We start from the raw sequence: 26396 nt of genomic DNA, 5'->3' as shown, positions 1-26396 counted from the left end.
TTGAATAGTGATCATTTCCAATATAAAGTTTTAGTAATTTTGCTAATCTGAAATAATGTGTTTTAGTCTTACATCAGCTTCGTCAGTGGGGGCCATGATTTCCTTCACGGCGTTGAATAAATCATTTGTTGATTTTTCCACTGACCTCCAAATTTCCCCACCTTTCATTAATTTGATCTCCATGAAAATCTGCAATATATGAAATAATAGATGTAGAATACGAGAAAGCTGCTGCAGTGCATGTCACTACAAAGTTTCGGTCATTTTTGTGATATCAGACAAGGTGTTGTTCATAGTTTAAAGGATTACTTGTGGCGTAGAAACACATTGAACAAGTAAAATTATCCATTCTTTCCATAACATAAGAATTAGGACAGGCAAAAACAAGTTTTTCTGTGATAGACCTACAAGACCATGCACCCCACCAGAGAAGAAAAAAATCCACAAGTAGCAACACCGCTGCTTTCTTAATCAACTTCAAATGCATTGTATTTACAATAAAAATGTATGTAAATCTTCATTCTACATATCCCTACATCGTACTGATTCAATTTATTGCCTTAGATGTTGACCAAATATATGTTTTAACTGCCAAAGTAGAAAATAGAAAAAGTCACCTGGAAGATCCTCACTGTGGTGTAAGATGGCGTCTCCGTCAAGGGTAAAGGACGCGTCGAAAGGGCAAGGTCACAGGCGGGATAACTCTTAATCTACACATTAGTCGTTTAGAAACTAAACAGGTGATGAGCCTTTAAATCATACATGACAAATGTGTCCAAAACTATTTATTCACATTAGTTTTTGTTAAAATAGAGACAGTACCACTTGTTTCTTTAATATAATAACTTCTGGAATATTTTGTAAATATAAACGATATGTGTTTAGAAACTAAACCACTATGTTCATATACATATAGAAACTAAACTATGACACTTAGAAACTAAACATGCATGTTTAATCAAACTAAATACACTTCGTTTAGAATGGTGGCGTTAAAAATTCAAACTAATTTTATAACAGCTACACAATAGAAAATGAAGTTGTAGAAGTCCACAGTATGTTTAGATACGTGTTGGGTTATTTGTATGGTCACTGAGAGTATGTTTTGATACTGGAATCTATCTGTTACTTAAATCACCCAAGAAAGAGTAAAATCGTAAAGAATTCAGTGAACAGGTTATATTTCCGACAACTATATACATAGTATTTCCTCTATTATTAATTCTTTGTTAATTTGAAAAAAAGTTCTTTAAGGCTTCCTTTTAATATTTGCTTTATATGTGTATTAAACAGTAAATGTTTAATATCTAAACGGTACCGAGTAAGGCGACTAAATGGAAATTGCTTAGATATTAAACGTAAACGATTTGTTTCTACACAAAATCCGTTTAGTTACCTAAACGATCTAAACACCCATTTTTTACAGTGCAGTGTATATCATCATGCATTTACTGAACACACCTGGATTTACACCTGCCGGTTTCAAACGCGCGCCATGTCTAGCTGATGGGACAGTATCGGAGCAGCCTAGTCATGCTAGTCGGTTTCAGTTCGCGGAATATTGATACTGGAAGTACACACTAGTATGGTTAATACTTTGATAAGGGAAATATCCCCTTTCCGCTTGTGTGCGATCAGTACTTGTCAGAAGCCGGCGTCTGTACAGACACATACCGGCTTCGTCTGATGCATTTGAACACGTGATCTGTTTTAAAAAGTATCGATCCGAGATCTGTGTAAATGGATGAATTCATGTTTAACACATCTTAACACACAGAGGAGCACAAATTTTACGAGTATCGATCGTCACAACCAATAACGCCACATGTTGCCGATGACAGTTGATTGTCTAGTATTAGACAGAACATTGTTCTATCGTTTGTATTGCTTTCTTGTCTCGTAACCCCGCGGTGTGGATTCAACGGCCGGCGGCCTGTTGAGGCGGTTATGGAGAATATCCGCTTATGTAACCGATAATCTCACTATCCAAATGCTGAGCGTGAATGCAACAATGAATATTCCTATGCGTGTTCCTTTATCGATCGAAGTCAGTGTATGACATTTTTATGACCTGCATATTAGTATCATTTGAACAGTGTTATACATTGGTACACATCCACGTCATATTTTCTCCCGATATCGATGTCAAAGCTGGTGAATAACATTTGTATGACCTTGATATTTCGTATCATTGGAACAGTGTTATACATCGATGCAGGTCTAAGTTATTTTGCCCATGTTTCTAGTCATTAATATATTTCAGTAGAAACAAGAACAACTTTGTAGTGGTACATAATCCAGGATCATATTAACTTAATGATATGACTGAATAGTCTTCACTTTTACTAATGGGTATCTGGAAAAGGAGTATAATGTACGAATGGGAAAATAATGTCCCTAACAGCATACTGTTGCACTGGTAGATGCAGAGGAGGGATGCAGTAGGTGTGTATCCCCATTTCCTTTCGAACACCATGTCAACTACTCTAGTCTTTTTTGTTATTGTTGACCCATGAAGATCCAGGGTAGAATCTTCAGCAACCCATACTTGCTGTAAAAGTGACTATGCTTGTCGTAAGAGGCGACAAACGGGATCGGGTGGTCAGACTCACTGACTTGGTGGATGCATGTTACTGTATCCCAATTGCGTGGATCAATACTCATTATGTGAATCACTGGATTGTCTGGTCCAGACTTGATCATGTTGATTATTTCCATATAGCTGGAATATTGCTAAGAGCAGCGTTACATAACAAACAATTTTGTTTGTGTCATAACATAACAATATGGCATAACAACCCCCCTCTCGTTTTTTATGTACATGCTACCCTCTTTTGTTCTTGCAGTGGGTGTTGTGATCAGTGTACTTGTAAAGTCTTTATCATATTTATTAATACATCTGGGTTGGGAAGATCTGATGACATGGGGGTGATTCATCAAGCAATAGTCATTCCCATGTTAATTCTTGTCATAGCCAATCCTCTAAATATCAGAGTAACATCTAATAATCATTCCTCAACGATTGGCAACCTAAATTCATCTACTGCTCATCACTTGGCTACCTATAAGTAAATATAGCTGGCAACAATATCTGTTGGCTCCTCCTCTTTGCTCCGTACAAAATAAATGATAGGCAAAAGAGGCAAAAGGTAGCCAGTGGTTGAAGCATTCACTTGTCACACCGAAGAACTGGGTTCGATTCCCCATGTGGGTACTATGTGTAAAGCCCATTTCTGGTGTCCTCTACTGTGATGTTATAATATGTAATTTTGATAGAAACGAGTAACTGCATTTAAATTGAAAAGGAGACGCAATGAGATGAGATTCAAAACCTATTGAAAATCTAGACTTGCTTCATTTAGAGCCATAGCCATGATAGCATTACAGTACAAGGCTCAAACATTTCCTTTATCCCAACTTGTCTAACATGGCAAGTAGATATCATTTTGTGCTTGTGATGTAATATTTTCACGTGCCCTTTTAAGTTAAGGTTTTATGTTCTCAGTTATTATTTGTAAGCTTGCAGAATGAAAAACTAATATGGTTAAGGGACTGTGAGAGAGGCTGTAGCTGTTGCGATGGCAATGGTTAATCGTCTATAGTCATAAATATGTTAGTCATTGGCACACTCTAGAGATTACCATCCATTAGAAATCACTTGTTTGAGGTGGATGGTAAAATGCAATGCTGATATATTTTCCCCAAAACCATTCTGTCATATGCTGATATTCCCTACTGCCCCTTCACTTCGGATAAGCTGTGTATTTGTGTGAAATATGCAAAGTGAGTCAACATAATCAATGAATTTTGACTTGAATAAATACAGTAGCAGAACAATAATACGGAACATAATTGCTTAGCTATTACATAACTAATGGCCATTTGCAGACACTACTTACACATGCACATACTACACAGTGAACAAGGAAGAAAAATGCAACTTCTCTCTAATTGTAAACATGGCAACTTACAGGCATGTTGTTGTTGTGAGCTAGGCGCATGTGACAATTTGGGCTGCACACAAAGAGATGCAGTTGAAGTCACCATTTTCAGTAGGTTGGTTTTTAAAAAATGTCCGCTCGTTGGTTTGAAAATACCCAAGAGATTATTAATATATTGAATATGCAAAGAAAGTATCAGTATCCATTATGAGTTCATAACGTGAGAAAATAGAAATACCCAATGGCTAAAAAGATTTTTTTGAGCCCTGTTGCATCCCAGCATTTCATTATTAGTGTGATATGCATGATGTATGGTGAGTTTGTTTGTTTGTTGTTTAACGCTTCACTCAGCTATATGACGGTGGTCTGTAAATAATCAAGCCTGTAAATAATCATACAATCCAGTGATTGATATCATGAGCATCGATCCACACAATTGGGATATGATGACATGCATCTAACTACAATAAGTCACCTTTAACTGCAAGCATGGGTTGCTGATAACCTATTCTAACCCGGATCTTCACAGGTCGTGTTGTAAGGAATTTCAACGTGTGGGGGCCTTGGGCTAGTCATCCAAAGTTGTCTAATATTATTGATAGGGTGATAGCAAGGAATTTTGCTTTGAAAATTGGGTATCCATACAGGGCTGGAGTTACGGAACTTGATTTAACTTGCACCAGGTGCTTTTGACGTGAAAACTGAGTTGCGCCAAACAAAATCAGGTCCAATAAATTTAGAAGAGTTGTAACCATGGTAACACTGATGCATAAACTAGTCTAAATAAATATGATCTCAGATCTCTGTCCGTCATGATTTTACATATTGGCGTATTGCTGTACAACAAAAAAGGGACATGTTAACATAATTTTTGATGACGTCGAGCCCAAGAAAGCATATACATTTCACATGACGCAGGGATTGGCTTGAGTTGTGTTGTTGTATGGTACATAAAGCTGAGGGGTAGTGAGTGTGCTCAAAGATCATTATTGTTTGGGGAATGGTGGGTGTAGCTTTTTACATGATGCACTCGGTGCACGTTGACATACCACCAGTGAAGACTGGGTTTAAAATATGTCTGCAGCAACCCATGCTTGACATAAGAAGCAACTAATGGGATCAGGTGGTCATGCTCGCTGACATGGTTGATGCATGTCATCGTATCCCATTTTGCGTGGATCGATGCTCGTATCAATCACTGGATTATTTACAGACCGCCATCATATGGCTGGAATATTTCTGAGTGTGGCGTTAAACATCAAACAAACGAAAGCTTGTAGACTTAAACATTAGGTAGCAAATTACAATAATCATAACTTTTTATGCTAAAATACTAATGCTTTAGATAACAGTAGCTGAATCGAGCCCTGCCATAACAGTAGAAAGTCATAAGTAACTTGTTCATACAGTTAGTTTCCAGAGATATCATGCTAATGTCTCCTTACTTGTTATAAGGGTTCGAGACCCGTGAAGATTCCGGGGTAGAGTAGGTTTCAGCAACCCATGCTTGCCGTAAAATGTGACTCTGCTTGTCTTTAAAGGCGACTTACGGGATCGGGTGGTCAGGCTCGCTGACTTGTTTGATGCATGTCATCGATCCCAATTGCGTGGATCGATACTCATGATATTAATCACTGGATTGTCTGGTCCAGACTCAATTATTTACAGACCGCCGTCATATAGCTGGAATATTGCTGAGTGCGGCGTTAAACAACAAACAAACAAATACAAGGGTTCGAAATTCCTTCTATTACTGTGGCAGTGTGGTTGCCTCGTGGTTAAAGTGTTCACTTGTCACCCTGAAGAACCAGGTTCAATTCCCCACATGGCCACAATGTGAAGCCCATTTCTGGTGTCTCCCGCCACAGTATTGCTGAAATATTGTTAAAAGTGACATTAAACCATACTCACTAACTGGCTCGTATTACTGTGCAAATGACAGGGTAGGTTCTTAAGGGCGGATTTAAAAATGTATTGTCGCCTTAAAGACACCATTCGGAATCTCATTCTGTGTAATAAAAACACCTTGTGATGCTTTTTGTCATGTGATGCCCATGCTTAAGTTACTTCTAAATATACTGGACAAACAGAAACATGCATAATATACAGAAATTCAAATAAGCTATTACTTTTTTCATTGAAATGCATTCTGGTTGGCACATTTGAGTCCCAGAGGGCACAGCTGCACATCCATATGCTCTGTCACACTGCATGCTCTGTCACACTTGATCATGTTAAAAGCAATCTAAAGCACTTTTCATTGCATGCTCTTGGGCCTTTTCTGTACAACAAACCTGTATCGGCCTTTGAACAAAGCTGGTGCCCATCATGCCAGAGGATGGTCAGGTAGCATAGTGGTTAAGGTGTTCGCTCATCACGCCGAAGACCCGGGTTCGATTCCCGACATTCAAGCCCAATTGTGGTGTCCCCCACCATGATATTGCTGGAATATTGCTAAAAGCAGCATAAAACCAAACTCACTCCCATCATGCCACGGTTACAATTAGTGCCCTATTCCATACTTATGCTTATATATTCAATGTCTGGGTAGTGGGGTAGCCTTGAGGGGAAAGACCTCGGCCCTCATGTTGAAGGTCTGGGTTTGATTCTCCACATGGGTACAATGTGTGAAGCCCATTTCTGTTGTTCCCTGCAGTGCTATTGCTGGAATATTGCTAAAAGAGGCATAAAACCATGCTTACTTACTGGATGGTGGGGTAGCCTCGTGATCAAAATATCTGCTCATCACATGAAAGGACTCGGGTCAATTCACATGTTGGTGATGCCAAGCCCATTTTTTGTTCCCCCCAGTTCCTTCACTGATTGTGCAGTAAACATTCATCTGAAACCCCTGGAGAATATTTATGGCAATTTGTATCCCATTACACGAATTCTATCCTATTTGTAATACCGTGAACACTTGAATAAACCACACCGCTATGAAAGGGAATTCATTCCCCAATGCAAACATGCTTGGATTCAGTACTGAAATTGTTGTTTGTAATGGTGTCATGGATGGGACTGTAATTGATAATCAAATAATCTGAAGGATGTTTTCAAATCTCTGAATGGTGCGGATACATGGCAATCCTCATATTGGGGCGGTCGGGTAGCCTAGTGGTTAAAGCGTTCGCTTGTCACGTCAAAGACCTGGGTTCGATTCCCGACATGGGTACAACGTGTGAAGCCCATTTCTGGTGTCCCCCGCTGTGATATTGCTGGAATATTGCTAAAAGCGGCGTAAAACCATACTCAGTCAGTCAGTCAGTCAGTCAATCCTCATATTACGTGATTTTGACAGTCCAGTTTTCGATCCTGCTTAGTGTGTCAAATGTGTCCTATGTGAGCATTGTAGTGTAGTTTGGCAGTCAGCCCAAGTCTCTGTCAGCTTTCTGTTCGACTGCACACAGGAATGTCTGCTGTCTGTTGTGCTTCAGTGAGCGGGGGCCACCTCGCACTCACAGTTGTAGGTGTGTAGTCACATGGCTGTGACACAGCAGCAATAATGCTGACTAACACACACAACATACACTCACCAAGGATTTATCTAGGACTCCAAACTAAGTGCCCATGGCACGCAAAATTGGAAAAACATCAGGTATTTGGAAATGTTATAATTAAATTGGGTATGTTTACTGTCATTTGCGGCAATTCAGGGCCAAAAGCCTCCCTCTGAGCAGGTCTAGATGAATCCCTGGGTGCCCTAGTTGTACGAAACAGCTTCGGGGTACGACTGTCGTAGGTCGATGATAAAGTATGGGAGTTACAATCACCTTAGCACTAAGATAGCTTTGTACAACAGCACCCTGGTAACAGCCTAAGAATAATAAATTCTCACTCATCTACTTGCCCAAAGACAAGTAAAAATGATGAAAAGTAGTGACTGACGACATGGTCATATATTCCTGTTGAGTCAGCTGACAGTTTTCACTTCTATTCATTTGAGTGTGTTGATGAGGGAAGGGAGGTAACTAGGGTAGCATTGTTAAGGAAGCGTGGACAAATGTTTCTTTTGGGGGGCATTTCTACTGCCAGAGATAACTAAAATATGTTTAAGTTTATTTCACTTCCAATTCGGGGTAGAGTAGGTCTTCAGCGACCCATGCTTGCCTTCAAAGGTGACTATGCTTGTCGTAAGAGGCGTGGTCAGACTCACTGACTTGGTTGATGCATGTTACGGTATAATAGTATCCCAATTGCGTGATCGATGCTCATGATGTGAATCACTGGATTGTCTGGTCCAGACTTGATTATTTACAAACTGCCGTCATATGAATGGAATATTGCTGAGTGTGACGTTACACAACAAACAAACAAACAAACAAACAAACAAAATCACTTCCAATTCACTCCTCAACGTGGCCAAATCAGATAACGAAAAAGGAGATGAATTCTTTACATTTCTTCATAACAACAAATTTTCGAATGAATGTTGGCTTAGCTGAAAGTTATTGCTGTGGGAACTTTATAGGGGTATAAAAAATTCCATCATAATGTGCTATTGTGATAGCTGGCAGTTCTCTATCAGAATGGGGCGGTGTAGTTAAGCCTACTAGTTAAAGCGTTCACTCTCACACTGAAATCCAGGTCTTTGATTCCCACATGGGTATAATGTTTGAAGCCCATTGGTGTGTGCAATGATATTGCTTGAATATTGCTTAAACATGTTAAACTGTTTTCATTTTTTACCTGGGCCCCCACAATTAAAGTCTTGGAGTCCACTGGACCACCATGGTAAACAACCCAGGTAAATCCCAGTTGTAGACGTAGATTTGTGAAAGTCGAACAATGGACCATGTTCACAACGATTCGCATTGTTACGCAGTGCTTTTTTTCAGTAGTGGATATTCTTCCTGTTTGCAGATGAATCACAACCTTGAATCATTTGTTCTTAAATTTCAATCGCCTCGATTATGTTTCTAGGTTTGTCGGCACCATACCCGTGGTCGCGGGTTTCACCGAAGTGGTAAACATCCAATACCTGCATCACTTTGGGCTTTCCTCCCACATTAAGCTGACACGACGTGATATAACTTGAATACTGTTAAACGCAACTCACTCACTCACTCACTCTTAAATTTCAGAGATTGAAGATAGGATATTGTAATCCCGAAACATATAGGCACAGTGAATGTTATGCTATTTATTGCCAGCTGGTAAATACCAGAGAATCTGCACACACTGGGGTTTAACCGTTTCTGTTATTAGCCATGTATATTACACCAATATAATTTGTAATGTATCACAGTACATTCGTTTTTAATCCCTGTATTGTATCATGGGCTTTTGACCGGGATGCAATATTGAGTCGTTACACCACTGTTGCCTAGTGGTTAAGCATTCTCTCATCACGTCGAAGGCTTGGGTTGATTCCCCACATGGGTACATTTAGTGAAGCCCATTTCTGGTGTCCCTAGCCATGATATTGCTGGAATATTGCTAAAAGCGGCGTTAATCCACTCACTCACTCCATCACATGAACAAGTTCAAGGTTTTACTGTTGTAACCATGGTAATGCATTCTTGTGTCTGTTCCAGGCATCAGCCATGCACAAGATAACCCAAGGTTTGACGTCCCTGGACCCGATTACGTCAAAGAAGGAGATGAGATTAACTTGTCCTGCACGACAGATGCAAACGTGCAGTTCATTGTATCAAAACAGCTGGCTATTGTCCACAAGAACCTGGTAACCGAAACCGAGACGATCATTTCAGAGCTACAGATTCTTCTTGTTACCCAAGCAGATAATTATGTGATCAAGCTTGAAATGATACCCATTGTTCGTGTCACCCTCAAATTAAAGTCAGGTAAGTACAGCGACTGTACAGAGTATTCAAGGCAAGAACTTAACTTTACTCCATAAAGAATCTATAAGGTATTACTGATATTGCACAATATAAATACTACAGAATATGTATGCCAATGTGTTTGGAAAATACCTGTGAAATGCGTATTCAAAGTCATGGATATCTTCATCTTGTTGACAAACTTTACAAAAGTGACACGGCGAATTGTGATTATGAAATGCAGAATTTAGCAACTTATTCGTGCGACAACAAATTGAAACCATTTGTGAACAGGTTCCTGTCTAATATGTGTATTACGCGTACATTGTGACCATAGCAACAACCCAACATAACGGCAGCCACCGACAAAGTTGTGAAAAATTGTGAGTGGGGAGGCAGTTGTGTAGGTTCTTATATATTCAGGTTTGTAACAAATTGCAGATGGAAGAACTCATTCAGTATATTGTAATACGTATCGCAATCTACAAATCATTATTGCAATAAATTGCACTATGAGAGTCGGGCCAATACCCATCATAGTTATGAGCCAGTGTCCGTCTTGTAAGTCGGATATCATGACATCATACTGTTTGATTTGACATCACGTTTTTCAGACCCATACTGAGTACCAATACTTGAGTCTGGCATCTTCCCGAGGCAAGAGAGTAAACTGACTATAAAAGTCCAGTTTCCACCCTTGCCCAACTAGGCTGGTATTATGGAGTTACATTTTGTCTGGACTAACGAGTCTATGCATAGTCGAAATCAAAATCCGGTTCGTAAACTGTCGAGCAGGTTTAGATCGATTGCAGGATTTGCAAAGCATGTGCACCGCCAACTCGTCAGCAGATATTTTCCAAATTTTTTCATGTTTTTAATCAAGGTGCTCACGTGATTTGATGCATTTCGCGATGTAAGACCCGTTTTATCACAATATAGATCTTGATTATCGAGCAGATCATCCTGTCTGAGCGCCACCATTTTGTGTGAAGCAAACGTAAGTGATACGATAGGTGGAATCTGATTGGTCCATAGGAGAGGCTTAGAAGGGACATAATTGTAATAGCCACTGGTGGCGCAACGATCGAGCCCAGTAATTCCAGCCTAGTTCGGCATGGATGGAAACTGGACTTTTAAAGTCAGTTAACTCCCTTGCTTCGGGAAGATGGAGTCTGGTGACTGTTACCATGGTCACAAGATAGATCAAATTGTAGAAAATAATTGTTTTTACTTTTGACTTCACAATGAAAAATTTGTTACATTTGTCCCTGATTATGAGCTGAATGTTTATGTACACACTTTTATATTCAGTTTTGAGTACAAATATTTATAGATAATATCACACCCGTGAAGATCTGGGTTAGAATAGGTCTTCAGCAACCCATGCTTGCCGTAAGAGGCAACTATTGGGATTGGGTGGTTAGGCACGTTGATTTGGTTGATGCATGTCGCTATATCCCAATTGCGTAAATCAATACCCATGATATTGATCACTGGATTGTCTGGTCCAGATCGAACATTTATGGTGCACCATCATATAGCTGGAATAGTGCTAAGTGCGGAGTTAAACAACAAACAAACATCCCATGGTCGTAAATATTCAGCTCAGTGTATTCAGCTTGTGGTTAAAGTGTTCGATCTTCATGCCAAAGACCCAGGTTTCGGTTTCCCTGATGGGTACAATGTGTGAAACCCATTTCAGGTGTCTCCCACCATGATATTGCTAAAGGGGTAAGAACCATACTCTCTCACTTACTCATTCAGCTCAGTGGACCATTTTCCTGCTTACTATGAACATTGTTTTGAACCTTGTGTTTTTGCTTTATTTAAGAAAATCGGTAGGACGTCAGCTACCAAGGATATAGTAAACCGTTCTTTGGCCTCTAGTCGGAAGCCCTAGTAAGCTCAGCTAATAATAGTCCATATATGAACATTAAATCTTCTGAAAATAAGAAGAAGAACCATGTTCGGGCCAGTAGAAAGTCACAAGTCTTTGTCAAAGTCTGTTTAATACCGGATTTTGAGATCTTGTAAAATTGTGTGATTGAATTGTTTCCAGCTACTGCTGCTGCTGACGGGGAATACACATGTCGCACACAGAAGAGAGGGACCAGTGATGCTCTAGAGTCAGCAACCAAGACGGTGGTTTTCCTCGGTAAGTGAGTCTTGGATAGCATAAGGAGTTTTCAACCAAGTAACTTGATGTTTTAGTTGTGCAAAGATAAAGAAACAATTTTATATTTCAAATGACTAGTAAAGCCCTTAAAGGACTTCCCTGTACCTGCTCAGAGGCCGATATTCTGCAGCAAAAGTTTCCTAAATTTCCTAATTTGTGTAGAGGGCACAGGTGGCCCAGTTGTCTTAAGGCACCGCGATTCGCTGTGCAGAGTTGCGTCCGTTGGTCACGCCAGAAACACATGATTGTGGGTTCCAATCGCGGTTCGCACCAATTATGTTTCTAGGTTTGTCAGCACCATACTCGTGCTCGTGGGTTCACCAAAGTGGTTAACGTCTGAAACCTTCATCACTTCGGGCTTTCCTCCCACATTAAGCTGACACACCGTGATATAACTGGAATAATCTTAAAAGCGGCGTTAAACCAAACTCACCCACCCACCCACCTAATGTGTGTTGATAAAGTTATGACCATGGCGATGTGCTGGCTTGATTGAGGTGACTTGTATTGTACTGATCAGAGGACCAATAAGGATAATAATGCATTAATGCTTAATCTGAAATTAAGTATATAACAACTTTAGACAAATAATTATTTGTAACAGTAACAATTATATCCCAATTTGCCTGCCAAGGGCTCTTAGTTTGGAAGCCAAGATCACGTGGATAAATACCTGTTTGTATTAACATACTAGCAGGAATTTATCTACATGATCGATGTAGGAAATGTTACTTTTATTGTGTTTATGTCACTAAAGAATATATTCTTTAACCATGTGACTTTTGTAATTTGAGAAAAACAACTCTTTTTTGGCATAGTCCCTGTAGTGTCAACTGCATAAAAATTGGTCCTTTGTGGCATGATGTCAAGTGAAGGAAGTATGCATTAAGCAGATTCTACGGGATAAGTTTGCCCCACAGGACCAAAAATCTGTTCCTCTACTGACTGATCAGGTTTCTGTAGGGTCTGGATTTGACAAATTCCTGAATATGCGACTAAGTTATTTAGGCATGGTCTGGGATTTATCTGGACCTTCTCAGAGACTGAAATTCGGGCCAAATTTGATGCAAATTTCAGTAAAAATACCAAAATTGGAATTAACATTTTCCCTATCCATTTTAATCAAATTGATATAGTCATAGGTAATAGTATGGCTTGGTAGACGTGCCCTGTATTTCCCTGTAAACAGGACCAATAGAAAGGAGAGGCGTTATTGTATTTGATAAAATATTGTATTACCTGTGAAATTAAGAAGAGAAGGACTTTAAAACAATCCCAATATTGGGCAAAGTAAGTATATTTTCCCAATTTGGTTTCCAAGGGCACTTAATATTGAGTCCAAGATAAATCCCTGGGCCCCGTTCCACAAAGCGATCTTCCACTTTAACGAAGGCTTACAATCACCACAGCGCTTAGATCACTTTGTGGGACAGGGCCCTGCATGTTTGTGTTTCATGTCCAGCAATGACATGTCAGCTCATGTATCTGTGCTTGTCTCCTCAGCTCCCGTGAGTGGCATCAAGCTGACAGTTGATGGGGAGGAAAAAGCTGATGGAGTAACCGTATCATCGAAGTCTAAAACACTGTCGGTGACATGCGAGGCAATGGGTTCCAATCCAGCACCAGTCATTCATTTAATGGCAGGTGACCAGCATCTTAACACGGGCGATGTCACCGCTATCTTGGACAAGGACGGAAACACAGAAAGACGGTCATACAAGGCCATGGTCAGCTATGAGCTGGACTTTGATCACAGACTGTTCAATAAGGTACTCAAATGCCATGCTGAACCGGACCTTCCGGAGGGCGTGACCATGGAAAGTGGAGACCAGACGGTCAGCGTCACCCTTGATGGGATTGTAGGTGAGTGAGTCATGCATGTGTGATACCTGTCAGCTGGAGAAACCAGCAACAAGGACTTGGATATGCCTTTTACCATGTTTACCGCTCCTTGATAATTTTAACTACAGTAAACTATGTTAATAACGAACACGCTTATAACAAACTGACGGATATAACAATCTTATTTTTTTGTCCCGACCATTTGCTATACATATGCAGTATATGCCTTTACCTTATAACAGACTACGATTATAATGAACTAAATTAGTGATCCCTTGTACATGCTGTAGTTTGTTTTAACTGTAGGTTACTGCAGTGCTTATGTTTTTAACATATAAAAAAACATATCATTAATGCCAGTCTTCAAAGCATTTGTTGATACAATGTCATTTTTTAAAAAGACATCGTCTTGTCAATCATCCACGTGCATCATTATCATCACCAAGAACATCAACATGTCTGTTTTTGACCAATGTAAAGGCAGCATGGAGCGTGTGAAGCAGAGCTACTGATAAGCTGCTTATTTGTGTAAGATACCTTCAAAACTATTCAAAACCCGATTACTTTCAATTAACTTGTGTACAGAAACGCATGCATTTTATGAAAAACTCAAATGTATAAAAACAGCATGCGTAAATTCCCAATTAAGCTTTTTTAGCATGCGTACAACAGAGCTAATTTCCGACATTGTCTGAAACACAATGTTGAGCTAATTTAATTTACGAGTCAAGCCTATATTTAGAACAGCTATATGCATCTAAAACATTATTTCATTATCTTTTAATCATTTTGGGGAGAACCCAACAGAGTGATGAATAGATGAGTGTAAAAATAGTGGTTACCCAATGAAAAATGTAATAATTAAAATAGAAACCTTCGAGTAAAAGCTCAGTTGTAACAAATGTTATATTTGGGATAACACTTTCTTAGTAAAGTACAGATTCTCGTACTTTTTTGGGTTGTGTCCCGTCCGGGATTCGAACCCACACTTGCCAGAGTGAGGCTGTACTTTACTCAGAAAGTGTTATCCCAAATATAACATTTGTTACATTTGACCACTTTCTAAATGGCATTGTGTATTCAAAAGCTCAATTGCTCAAAAAGTTATCTGGAGCTTTGGAAATGCTCTTTGTCTCCATCTGCCTCATTTCCTGGACACCTGGAGACAGCTTGAGCTTTATCATTATCATCATCAGCTTCTAAAAAACAGATCTCCTTGGAATTCTTTGACAACCTCATCCACTAGGCTAAACCCCCTTTCATGTTTGATTGAAGTTGTTAGTCAAAGGGAGATAACTAGCCTTATGACGGGTAAGGTGATGTTTGATTTGTATGTAGGATCATCTCCCAGTGGACAAGCATTAAAAAATCAGCATTTGTCCAAACTAGTGCAATAATCTTGAACACAACACTAAACCCCATTTCACCTCACCCAACGTCTGTATAGTCAGTCTATCCTGCATTTATGATGATTATAGATTGAAGGGAGGTAACTGACAGTTGAGCTAGGAATGACTGATCACTGTGTTATGATGGCTGACCTCCCTTGGTTCCAGCTTTTGCAACAGTTGCAATGAATGTTTAACAAATTTGATTTTAGTTAAGAGAGTAAACCTATGTATTTCCAATGACAGGCAATGATACCCCCACTGAAACGAACGGTAAGTGGTGTTGCAGGGCAAGGTACTCAGGACTTGGTTCACTAACACCTTGTTGCGGTTGATGCATCGAACATACATGTGTGTGGACATCTGGCATCCAAGATGTTGGGTAAAGTAGTAACTAGTCTCCTGGAATATGCTGGATTCTGACACGTTCTTGGTATGAGGATCCTGTGGCATGTAACAATTTGAACTGTGAAACTGTTAGTATTTTTTACCCAAATTGAAAATGGAATAAAAAAATCAATACAAACTGAGCTATGTTTAAATGATCTATAGAAACAAAAATCTAATATAGAGTATGCAAACAAAATTGACACAAGTGTTGCGGAGAAGTCCACTCTATACTAAGTGACGACCATCTGATATGTGTGGGTTCGGTTGGGTGGGCTCTATTTTGTATGGAGACTACATACTTTTGAAGCATTTACTGCAAGCCCTGGGTGACACATTGACTGCAAGCCCTTGTTGAAGCATTTGCTGCAAGCCCTGGGTGACACATTGACTGCAAGCCCTGGTTGAAGCATTTACTACAAGCCCTGGTTGAAGCATTTACTGCAAGCCCTGGGTGACACATTGACTGCAAGCCCTGGGTGACACACTGACTGCCAGCCCTGGGTGACACACTGACTGCAAGCCCTGGTTGAAGCATTGACTACAAGCCCTGGTTGAAGCAATTGCTGCAAGCCCTGGGTGACACAATGACTGCAAGCCATTGGTGACACATTGACTGCAAGCCCTTGGTGACACATTGACTGCAAGCCCTGGTTGACACATTTACTGCAAGCCCTGGTTGACACATTGACTGCAAGCCCTGGGTGTAACATTGACTGCAAGCCCTGGTTGAAGCATTGACTACAAGCCCTGGTTGAAACATTTTCTGCAAGCCCTGGGTGACACATTGACTGCAATCCCTGGTTGAAGCATTGACTGCAAGCCCTGATTGAAGCAATTGCTGCAAGCCCTGGGTGACACATTGACTGCAAGCCCTGGTTGAAGCATTGACTACAAGCCCTGGTTGAAGCATTTACTGCAAGCCCTTGTTGAAGCATTTGCTGCACGCCCTGGGTGACACATTGACTGCAAGCCCTGGTTGAAGCATTTACTACAAGCCCTGGTTGAAGCATTGACTGCAAGCCCTGGGTGACACATTGACTGCAAGCCCTTGGTGACACATTGACTGCAAACCCTGGGTGACACATTGACTGCAAGCCCTGGTTGAAGCATTGACTACAAGCCCTGGTTGAAACATTTTCTGCAAGCCCTGGGTGACACATTGACTGCAATCCCTGGTTGAAGCATTGACTGCAAGCCCTGATTGAAGCAATTGCTGCAAGCCCTGGGTGACACACTGACTGCAAGCCCTGGTTGAAGCATTGACTACAAGCCCTGGTTGAAGCATTTGCTGCAAGCCCTTGTTGAAGCATTTGCTGCAAGCCCTGGGTGACACATTGACTGCAAGCCCTGGTTGAAGCATTTACTACAAGCCCTGGTTGAAGCATTGACTGCAAGCCCTGGGTGACACATTGACTGCAAGCCCTGGGTGACACATTGACTGCAAGCCCTGGGTGACACATTGACTGCAAGCCCTGGTTGAAGCATTGACTACAAGCCCTGGTTGAAACATTTTCTGCAAGCCCTGGGTGACACATTGACTGCAATCCCTCGTTGAAGCATTGACTGCAAGCCCTGATTGAAGCAATTGCTGCAAGCCCTGGGTGACACATTGACTGCAAGCCCTGGTTGAAGCATTGACTACAAGCCCTGGTTGAAGCATTTGCTGCAAGCCCTTGTTGAAGCATTTGCTGCAAGCCCTGGGTGACACATTGACTGCAAGCCCTGGTTGAAGCATTTACTACAAGCCCTGGTTGAAGCATTGACTGCAAGCCCTGGGTGACACATTGACTGCAAGCCCTGGTTGACACATTGACTGCAAGCCCTGGGTGACACACTGACTGCAAGCCCTGGTTGAAGCATTGACTGCAAGCCCTGATTGAAGCAATTGCTGCAAGCCCTTGGTGGCACATTGACTGCAAGCCCTGGGTGACACATTGACTGCAAGCCCTGGTTGACACATTGACTGCAAGCCCTGGGTGACACATTGACTGCAAGCCCTTGGTGACACATTTACTGCAAGCCCTTGGTGGCACATTGACTGCAAGCCCTGGGTGACACATTGACTGCAAGCCCTGGGTGACACATTGACTGCAAGCCCTGGGTGACACATTTACTGCAAGCCCTGGTTGACACATTGACTGCAAGCCCTTGGTGACACATTGACTGCAAGCCCTTGGTGACACATTGACTGCAAGCCCTGGTTGACACATTTACTGCAAGCCCTGGTTGAAACATTGACTGCAAGCCCTGGTTGAAGTATTTGCTGCAAGCCCTGGTTGAAGCATTTGCTGCAAGCCCTGGGTGACACATTGACTGCAAGCCCTGATTGAAGCATTGACTGCAAGCCCTGGGTGACACATTGACTGCAAGCCCTGGTTAAAGCATTTACTGCAAGCCCTGGTTGAAGCAATTGCTGCAAGCGCTGGGTGACGCATTGACTGCAAGCCCTGGGTGACACATTGACTGCAAGCCCTGGTTGAAGCATTTACTGCAAGCCCTGGGTGACGCATTGACTGCAAGCCCTGGGTGACACACTGACTGCAAGCCCAGGGTGACACACTGACTGCAAGCCCTGGTTGACACATTGACTGCAAGCCATTGGTGATACATTGACTGCAAGCCCTTGGTGGCACATTGACTGCAAGCCCTGGTCGACACATTTACTGCAAGCCCTGGTTGACACATTGACTGCAAGCCCTGGGTGACACATTGACTGCAAGCCCTTGGTGACACATTTACTGCAAGCCCTGGGTGACACATTGACTGCAAGCCCTGGTTGACACATTGACTGCAAGCCCTGGTTAAAGCATTGACTGCAAGCCCTGGTTGAAGCATTTGCTGCAAGCCCTGGGTGACACATTGACTGCAAGCCCTGGTTGAAGCATTTACTGCAAGCCCTGGGTGACACATTGACTGCAAGCCCTGGTTGAAGCATTTACTGCAAGCCCTGGTTGAAGCATTTCCTGCAAGCCCTCGGTGACACATTGACTGCAAGCCCTGGGTGACACATTGAACCAGTTCCACAAAGTGTCCAAAGCGTTAAGGTGATTGTAAGTCACATACTTTAAATTTGGTTTATGATATTTGTAGCGCTAAGTTCAGATTGTGGAACAGGGTACTGGTTCATGCACTGCAAGTTCTCATTGACACACATTGACTAAGAGCCTGGGTAGACCCATTGACTGCAAAGCCCTGCTTGAAGCAATGTCTGCATGACAGAGTTCAGAAGCCATCTTATCTGCAAGCCTCAGTTATTCTGAGAACTACGCAATTTAGTGGCAGCTGTACATGATACATCACTTTACATTTGGATTTTTTAACACTTGCATGTTTGACAATGTTATGAAGGTTCCTTTGTCTGAGTTTGCATGACTTTCCATTAACAACTGACCCTAACATCTATGGGGAGAAGGGAAACCACGGGTTCCGTGTTCATGACATTAGGAGAGGTGCACACCTTGAGATAGAGCTGTTGGCTGCAAGATACCAATGTCATGGGTTGTGGGCATGGGATGCAGGATATTGTTTACACCACAGCAGCCATAGGGCATCATCTGAATTGCTTGGCAGAAGCTAGTCATCATTCATCATAATATATTTAAAATTCTGTTTCGTCATTTCAGTATCTGCTGCTCAAGGTTAAGATTTTTTTAATCTCTCCCTGCTTGATCATATAGCTTTAACTTGATGTAATCAAATTGCAAGCTGGCGCTTTCAATCAATTTTCACATAGATGTAGGTGTTTTATATGCTAGTAACTATTTCATGTCATCAGAGCAATGCTATTTTCCATCCAGGAGTCTTGATCTATTTCCACGACTACATACAAAACCAGATACACACTAGTTCTACCCTCCATATCTACCCATCCCATGCTACCACACCTGCACAACAACTACACCACCACCCAAAACCATAAGAAATGCCTCCATCCAATCCAATACCCACACAGCCACCTACCTTGCTGACCCTACTCCACATGAAATGGTTTTCTCATCTCCTTACCTTCCCCCCAATATTATATGACCATTTCCACGGTCTGGTCTTGAAGAGCTGGGATAGAATAGGTCTTCAGCAACACATGCTTGCCGTAAAATGCAACTATGCTTGTCATAAGAGGCGACTAACGGGATCGGGTGGTCAGGCTCGCTGACTTAGTTGATGCATGTCATCGATCCTAACTGCTCATGATATCAATCACTGGATTGTCTGGTCCAGACTCAATTATTTACTGGCCACCACCATATAGCTGGAATATTGCTGAGTGCGGTGTTAAACAACAAACTAACCAACCAACCATGGTCTGGTGGGAGAACGGAAGGGCAAGGGTTCAATCCATAGCCATGTTATACCAAAAGACGTGAAATGATTGTAGTTGTTGTTACCCTCCCTGGCGCTCAGCATTAAGGGGCTCAAACAAGGACTGGTTGGCTCGGAGTTGACTTGTCTGAGTGGGCTATTCATGTTAAATGCGACATGGTATCTCAGTGGGCTAGCACTATGAAATTGGCATCAGTATGGACTTAGACAAGCAGTCACAACATTCTCCCTCACTCTCCGTTAAAAGATGGTACTTGTTGTTACCCTGTCTGGCATTAAAGGGATAAAACAAGGACTGGTCGGCTTGGAGTCAGTATACTGTGTCTGAGTGGGGTATTCAAGTTAAACTGTGGCATGGTATCTCAGTCAGTGAGCTAGCACTATAAATTGGCATCAGTCCGGACTAGTACAAGCAGCCACACATACACATGCATGCATGTCGCTATATAAGTGCAATAATCTTGGACCCAACTCTCGTCACCTCTCTCACAACATACACTTTCTTATAAAAGTGTAGTGATTTCACCTTGCCACCTCACTTGCTCTTCCATCTTCCTATCTCAACAATGTTGGCCTGTAGTCTGGCAATATTTCAGCCATCTGGATGGATACAGATAGACAGGAGGCCTCAGCATGCCCAGGACGCCTGAGTGCACTGCCAGTGTTTTCATGGATGGCAGTGATGCAGGGTGTTTCAATTTATCCCAGTTTACACAGTACCGATAAGGATGTATGAATTTAAGCATTTTGATTAACTAAGGGACAGTCAGGTAGCCTAGTGGTTAAAGTGTTTACTCGTCACGCCGAAGACCCGGGTTCCATTCCCGACATGGGTACAATGAGTGGAGCCAATTTCAGGTGTCCCCGGGTGTCATATTGCTGGAATATTGCTAAAAGCGACGTAAAACCATACTCGCTCACTCTAAATTAACTCGAGTGTTAACTGCACATTTCTGAGGTGGAAATAATTTGGGTTGCTGATTTGCTCACCTGTTTCTTATCATGCAGGTGCAAGGAAATTCATGGTGTGGGCCCTATGTACAGGGCACGTTAACAGTTCTCTTGTAATGTCCTACAGGTGGTGGATGTGTGATTCTGTCACTTAATGTCTGATTTGTACCATTAACGCCTTGACACGTGTGAACAGTAGTTTGTAATTCAGAGTGCAATGTTTCCTGAGACTTGTATGGTATTCAATGACATGAATAGTTGTTTCAAAGTAGTCATAAATTCCTTAATTGTATTCAATTATTGTAACTCTATGATTTTCTTGGAGCGGTTGGGTAGCCTAGTGGTTAAAGTGTTCGATCGTCACGCTGAAGACCCGGGTTCGATTCCCGACATGGGTACAATGTGTGAAGCCCATTTGCGGTGTCCCCCGCCGTGATATTGCTGGAATATTGCTAAAATCGGTGTAAAACCATACTCACTCACTCACTATGATTTTCTTAATGCAGTTCGCTCATGTCTATCTTCACTTACTGTTGCATATACACTGGCACACCATGAAGATGTGTTTTTGTCCAATTTGAAGCACTTTGAATGAGGATCCAAACGCAAATGACGGCATTGTTGTGTTTGATTACCTCATGACTGAAAACACAAAACAACTTAATTTGATTTTTTAGGCATGTTGACAAATATTACCAAAAGAATCAAAGATGATTTTTCAAAATGTCAGTACATGTTTGCACATAATGACACTTCCTGGAGTAAGTATTTATATTGTGTGCTCTGTGTTTCAGATATGAATGGTGCAACTTCCCTGACAGGGACCACAACTCTGGCCATTGTGTGCCTGCTCGCTGGAGTGCTACAGAAAGTGTTATGAGCTTCTGAGATTATACAACAATAAGAGTAGGGAAATATGAAGCTGCAAGTGCTGAAGAGGCAACAGCGAGTCCAGATTAACTTGACCTCCCCACCACTCAAGCCTGCAGACAGCTGACAATATTACTTGGCTGTATGATATATCAAAAGTTTGCTGAGATACTCTCAGAAGTTTGGACAGTTGATAGTCATCAAAAGTTTACTGAGAAAGTTGGCTCTTGAAACGTTTCAATTTCAGTTTCAAGGAACTGAAACTTCCGGAACGTCAAGCTTATTTGGAGAATATTCCTTGCCAGTGTCTTACTACAGGCTCCTTTTATGTCAAGTTAATTCACTGTTGTTTTAATAGACTTTTATTCCAGACAGTCTAAGATAATAATTTCTTCCCATCTCAGCAATAACTGATCTAAGTTGTTATGGCCTTAAGTGTTAAATGTTGTCGCCTGAAATCCAGATATGTGTTTAGTGTAATTAATTCAGGGAAGTTGAGAAGACAACTATTTGGAAAGCAAGGTTTATGTCACTATTTTCCTCATCAGTCTTCGTATTTTTGAAGACTGGTGTTTTTGTGTGTACGTGTTCAAAAACTGTTACCTGTATTGACTTTTAAAGTTCTTCTGCCTGTAACATTGTTTAAATACATTATGTCATACTTCTGTTTATCCACCAGGCGTGGTGGTATAATCTTTCATACTTACGTTCTTCTGCGTGTGTTGTGTTTAAATACATTATGTCATACTTCTGTTTATCCACCAGGCGTGGTGGTATAATTTTTCATACTTACGTTCTTCTGCCTGTGTTGTGCAGATATGTTCCCCTCTTACTTAAATTCGTCTCCTTCAGTTTTCTGTGCAGCAGCCTTTGAGCCACATCTGTATTTATGCCTACCATTACCTTTGGTATATATACTCAACTACATTCAAAAGGGCACACTTGCACTTCGTTGTTGTGTTATGTGTACGTTTAAGAAGGATGCTGTATTTATACACACTATTTTGTCTGAAAGGAAATTGTTTTGTATAATCGTGTACGGCCTCCACCTCAGACAAGTGCTATTATAGAATTAGAGAATACAAACAGCCCCACACTTGCAACCTACCTCAGATTCGATGGGGTGGGGGAGTGTGGCCTGTTTCAGCAGTGGGATACCATGTATATTCGCGTGCATGTTGGTCTGGCGTAATGCTCAGTGTACCTGTAGATAGGTTGTCATTGTAACCGTGTAATGCAAGAAAAGCTATCTCCCTTTCACTGAGGTCAAAATATGTCTTATTTTGTTATGTAAACTATACCTTTATGCAACATTCATACATTCCATTCCTCCAGGACTGAAGGAGTTATAAGTCCACAGTTGGATTGCAGTGGAAGGGAGGTAACTCTCTTGGTGTAGCAACAACATTCGGTGATGTGTATGAGACTATTTTGAAAGCAGCCAGTTGAACAACCCTAACCCTGGCAGTCAGTGGGCCTCACACATTATATGGGAGTTTATTGTCTGCTTTTTATAGTGTTAAGAATTAAAAGTTTTTTCAACAATGATGTATACTATATGTGTGACTCATGGATAAATAGAAACAATATCTATCTACCTGGCTTTGTAGTGATTTTTTTAGAAAAAACACACTAGTTTTCCTTCTGGCTTCAATCTTACACGCGTCTTAAAGGGTAAATGCTTCCAACCTCTTTCCCATGTTCAGCTGTGTGGAGCAGTGATAAAATTGATTAAAATACTCAAAAAAAGAGGACTCTGGTCCAGGATATATTGACTGAAAATTTTTTTTTTTCTCTTTTGGTAAAAAAATATAGCAGTATAAAATGAAAGCGCAGTCTTTAATTGCTGGTTGGCAGATAATATTTTGTATCCTTTTGGAAAACGGGCTGGGCTGTCCTTGACTCTGCAGTATGATATGCTCTTCCAGACCCCTCTATGCTGGGGGGATATGGGTGCATGCACACACTCACTGTATTCTCGGACAGGTACGTGCAAGACAGGATGTGATGCTTAGAGGTTGTGGCAGGTTTGAACCATCCATTGTAAATTTTACAACGACTGTGATTGGCCAAACCCTAACTTGTAGAATCATCTAGACTGTTGCTGTCTTCTGTTGTCATAGACACATCATGTTGTAATAAAAATTTTTACAGCTTTCATCATCGACTTATGTTATAGATTGTTTGTTGTTTAACACTGCGTTCAGCAATATTTCAGCTATGTGATGGCAGTCTGGTCCAGATAATCCAGTGATTGACATCATGAGCATCAATCCATGCAATTTGGATATGATGACATACATCAACAGAGTCAGCGAGGCTGACCACCCAAACAAGAATAGTCGCCTTTTACGGCAAGCATGGGTTACTGAAGACCTATTCTAGCCCGGATCTTCACGGGTCTTGTGTTATATGTTACATGGATGATCGGCAGTCAAGTCGGTGAAGCTCGTGCATAAAATAGTTGCCCTTGCACTCTGAACAGAACATGGGATCACTAGAACTCCTATATCCATGTGTTACTAAGTGGAGGGGGCACCGGCATTTATTTATGTCAATTGGAGTAAGCCCAAAGTGCTTGGAGCCTATATGGAACAAAAAGGGTTAGAGATCGTGAAGCTTGCAGGATAAGATCCCTAACTTTTCTTGTTCAGCACATATGGCACCCGAACCAATATCAATTAGGATATCTTGCTCAGCGAGTGATAAGTGTTTTATTCCTCCACTTTGTTGTGAGTTGGGTTTAACACCGCTTTTAAGATTATTCCAGTTATATCAGGGCATGTCAGCTTAATGTGGGAGGAAATCTCGAAGTGATGCAGGTATCGGACGTTTACCACTTCGGTGAAACCCACGAGCACGGGTAGGGTGCTGACAAGCCTAGAAACATAATCGGGATGAACCGGGATTCGAACCCATAATTATAGGTTTCTGGCTTGCCCAAGGGACGCAACTCTGCACAGCGAATTGCGGTGCCTTAGACGCCTGGGCCACCCATGTCCCCCATATTGTTTAAGGACAGACGGATGGGCAGGAGATAAATGCCGACATTGTTGTGAGTCCGACGTTGATAACTACTTATATATTCTTTGTGGGATGGGGTGCTGGCTGGAAATGGGTATCGAGATAAGGTATTATATTTCAGCCACAGCTGCAAAACCAGATGTATTTTTTAAAATTTAAAACCATCAGCCTGATTTTTAAGAAGATAAAGCAATGCCATTTTTGTGGTAGGCATTTTTTGTTATCAGTTTGAAACATAGTTGTTTTATTTCAAGCATTTTAGGGAATGATTTATTTTTTTCGATAAAATTCAAGTTTACATGGACTTTCTCCGTGTGACCAATGAACGTTTCAGTGAGTGAGTATGGTTTTTACGCCGCTTTTAGCAATATTCCAGCAATATCACGCCGGGGGTCACCACAAATGGGCTTGTATCCATGTCGGGAATCGAACCCGGGTCTTCTGCGTGACGAGCGAACGCTTTAACCACTAGGGTACCCGACCGCCCCGAATGTTTCAGTGAGTTGGTGGAACGCGTTGAACCTCATATACCGAAGAAGGATACCTTTTGGCGCATGTCCCGAGACCAAGGTATTCGGATTGCAACAAGTCTGCTCGACAGGGCAACGGGGGATTCATATAAAAGTCTCCCGTGTGGGTTTCGGTGGCGTAATACACAATAAGTAAAATCCTCCCTGAAACCAGTAATGCCATTACCCTGGAATGAGTGAGTGAGTTGGGTTTAACGCCGCTTTTAACAGTATTCCAGTTATATCACGGCGTGTCAGCTTGATGTGGGAGGAAAGCCCGAAGTGATGCAGGTCTCAGACGTTTACCACTTCGGTGAAACCCACGAGCACGGGTAGGGTACTGACAAGCCTAGAAACCTAATCGGGTTGAACCAGGATTCGAACCCATAATTATAGGTTTCTGGCGTGCCCAAGGGACGCAACTCTGCACAGCGAATCGCGGCGCCTTAGACGATGAACCACTCCCAAATGATGACCAGCCCATGCCCCCCTACGCTTTGGGAGGAGATGACGCTTTGTACCGTCGAACGTAGCTCATGAAACTCTACCCCACCCGATGCATGACGAAAGAATATTAAACTACCATCTGTCGGGGGCACACAGAATGGCTGAAAACAAATTTGGTGTTTTGGCTCACCGGTTCAGATGCCCCCTGACTACAATGCAGCAACACATGCAGCAACACCTGCATAGAGTGGAAAGCATTGTGATGGTCTGTTGTGTGAGGCACAACCTCCTGGCAGTGAGATACCCACGTCAAGCTGCACGGATAATAGACATCGAAGACCCCAACACCCATGACATGCTCCATGGTAATACTGTGTAATAAAGAATTTTCCCTCTCCAACTTGTCACAAGGTTCACACGATAATTAAATCCAGAAACAATTAAAAACTGATGCCCTAACACTTCAGAAATAATGTGAAGTATAAACCAGCATAAATGTCTTCTTTCTCAAATTTGGCACGACAGCTTGTTAATTGAACGTTCCGACGACCAAAAAGAGTCACCGGATTCAAAAATACGTTCTTGATGGCGTCTTGATCAAGTCGTGATTGGTCGTACCATCATCGTAGCGTCATCGTATCAGCACCGTAGCGAAGTCTTGGCTTGCTGTAGGTGTTGTGGCCACTACGAATGAATACGAATGAACAAGACGGCGTCACGACATACCACGACAGCGTTACGACTCTCTTCCG

General features: G+C 41.7%; 1 protein-coding gene and 1 long non-coding RNA gene across 7 annotated transcripts in view; both read left to right on the top strand.

Moving 5' to 3' along the window:
* LOC124142636 overlaps window positions 1-26396 on the top strand; it is a 246291-nt gene that overhangs the window by 47820 nt on the left and 172075 nt on the right. For all 5 annotated transcript variants that reach the window (XM_048390407.1, XM_048390402.1, XM_048390393.1 and 2 more), the window contains 2 exons: window positions 9479-9748; window positions 11787-11882. In XM_048390407.1, coding sequence (XP_048246364.1) covers window positions 9479-9748; window positions 11787-11882 — 366 coding nt within the window. The remainder of the gene's footprint in view (window positions 1-9478; window positions 9749-11786; window positions 11883-26396) is intronic.
* LOC125377371 lies at window positions 15121-23444 on the top strand. Of its 2 annotated transcripts, none has more exons than XR_007219537.1 (2): window positions 15121-15406; window positions 21589-23444. It is a non-coding gene; the product is annotated as an uncharacterized LOC125377371 (long non-coding RNA). The 2 variants fall into 2 exon arrangements; XR_007219538.1 differs by lacking the exon at window positions 15121-15406 and adding an exon at window positions 19145-19161.

Source organism: Haliotis rufescens, unplaced genomic scaffold, assembly GCF_023055435.1.
Source record: "Haliotis rufescens isolate VD_foot unplaced genomic scaffold, xgHalRufe1.0.p SCAF_10, whole genome shotgun sequence".
NCBI classification, from domain to species: domain Eukaryota; kingdom Metazoa; phylum Mollusca; class Gastropoda; order Lepetellida; family Haliotidae; genus Haliotis; species Haliotis rufescens.
The sequence above is the reverse complement of the archived record's forward strand: the minus strand, read 5'-3'. Positions and strand labels throughout refer to the sequence as shown.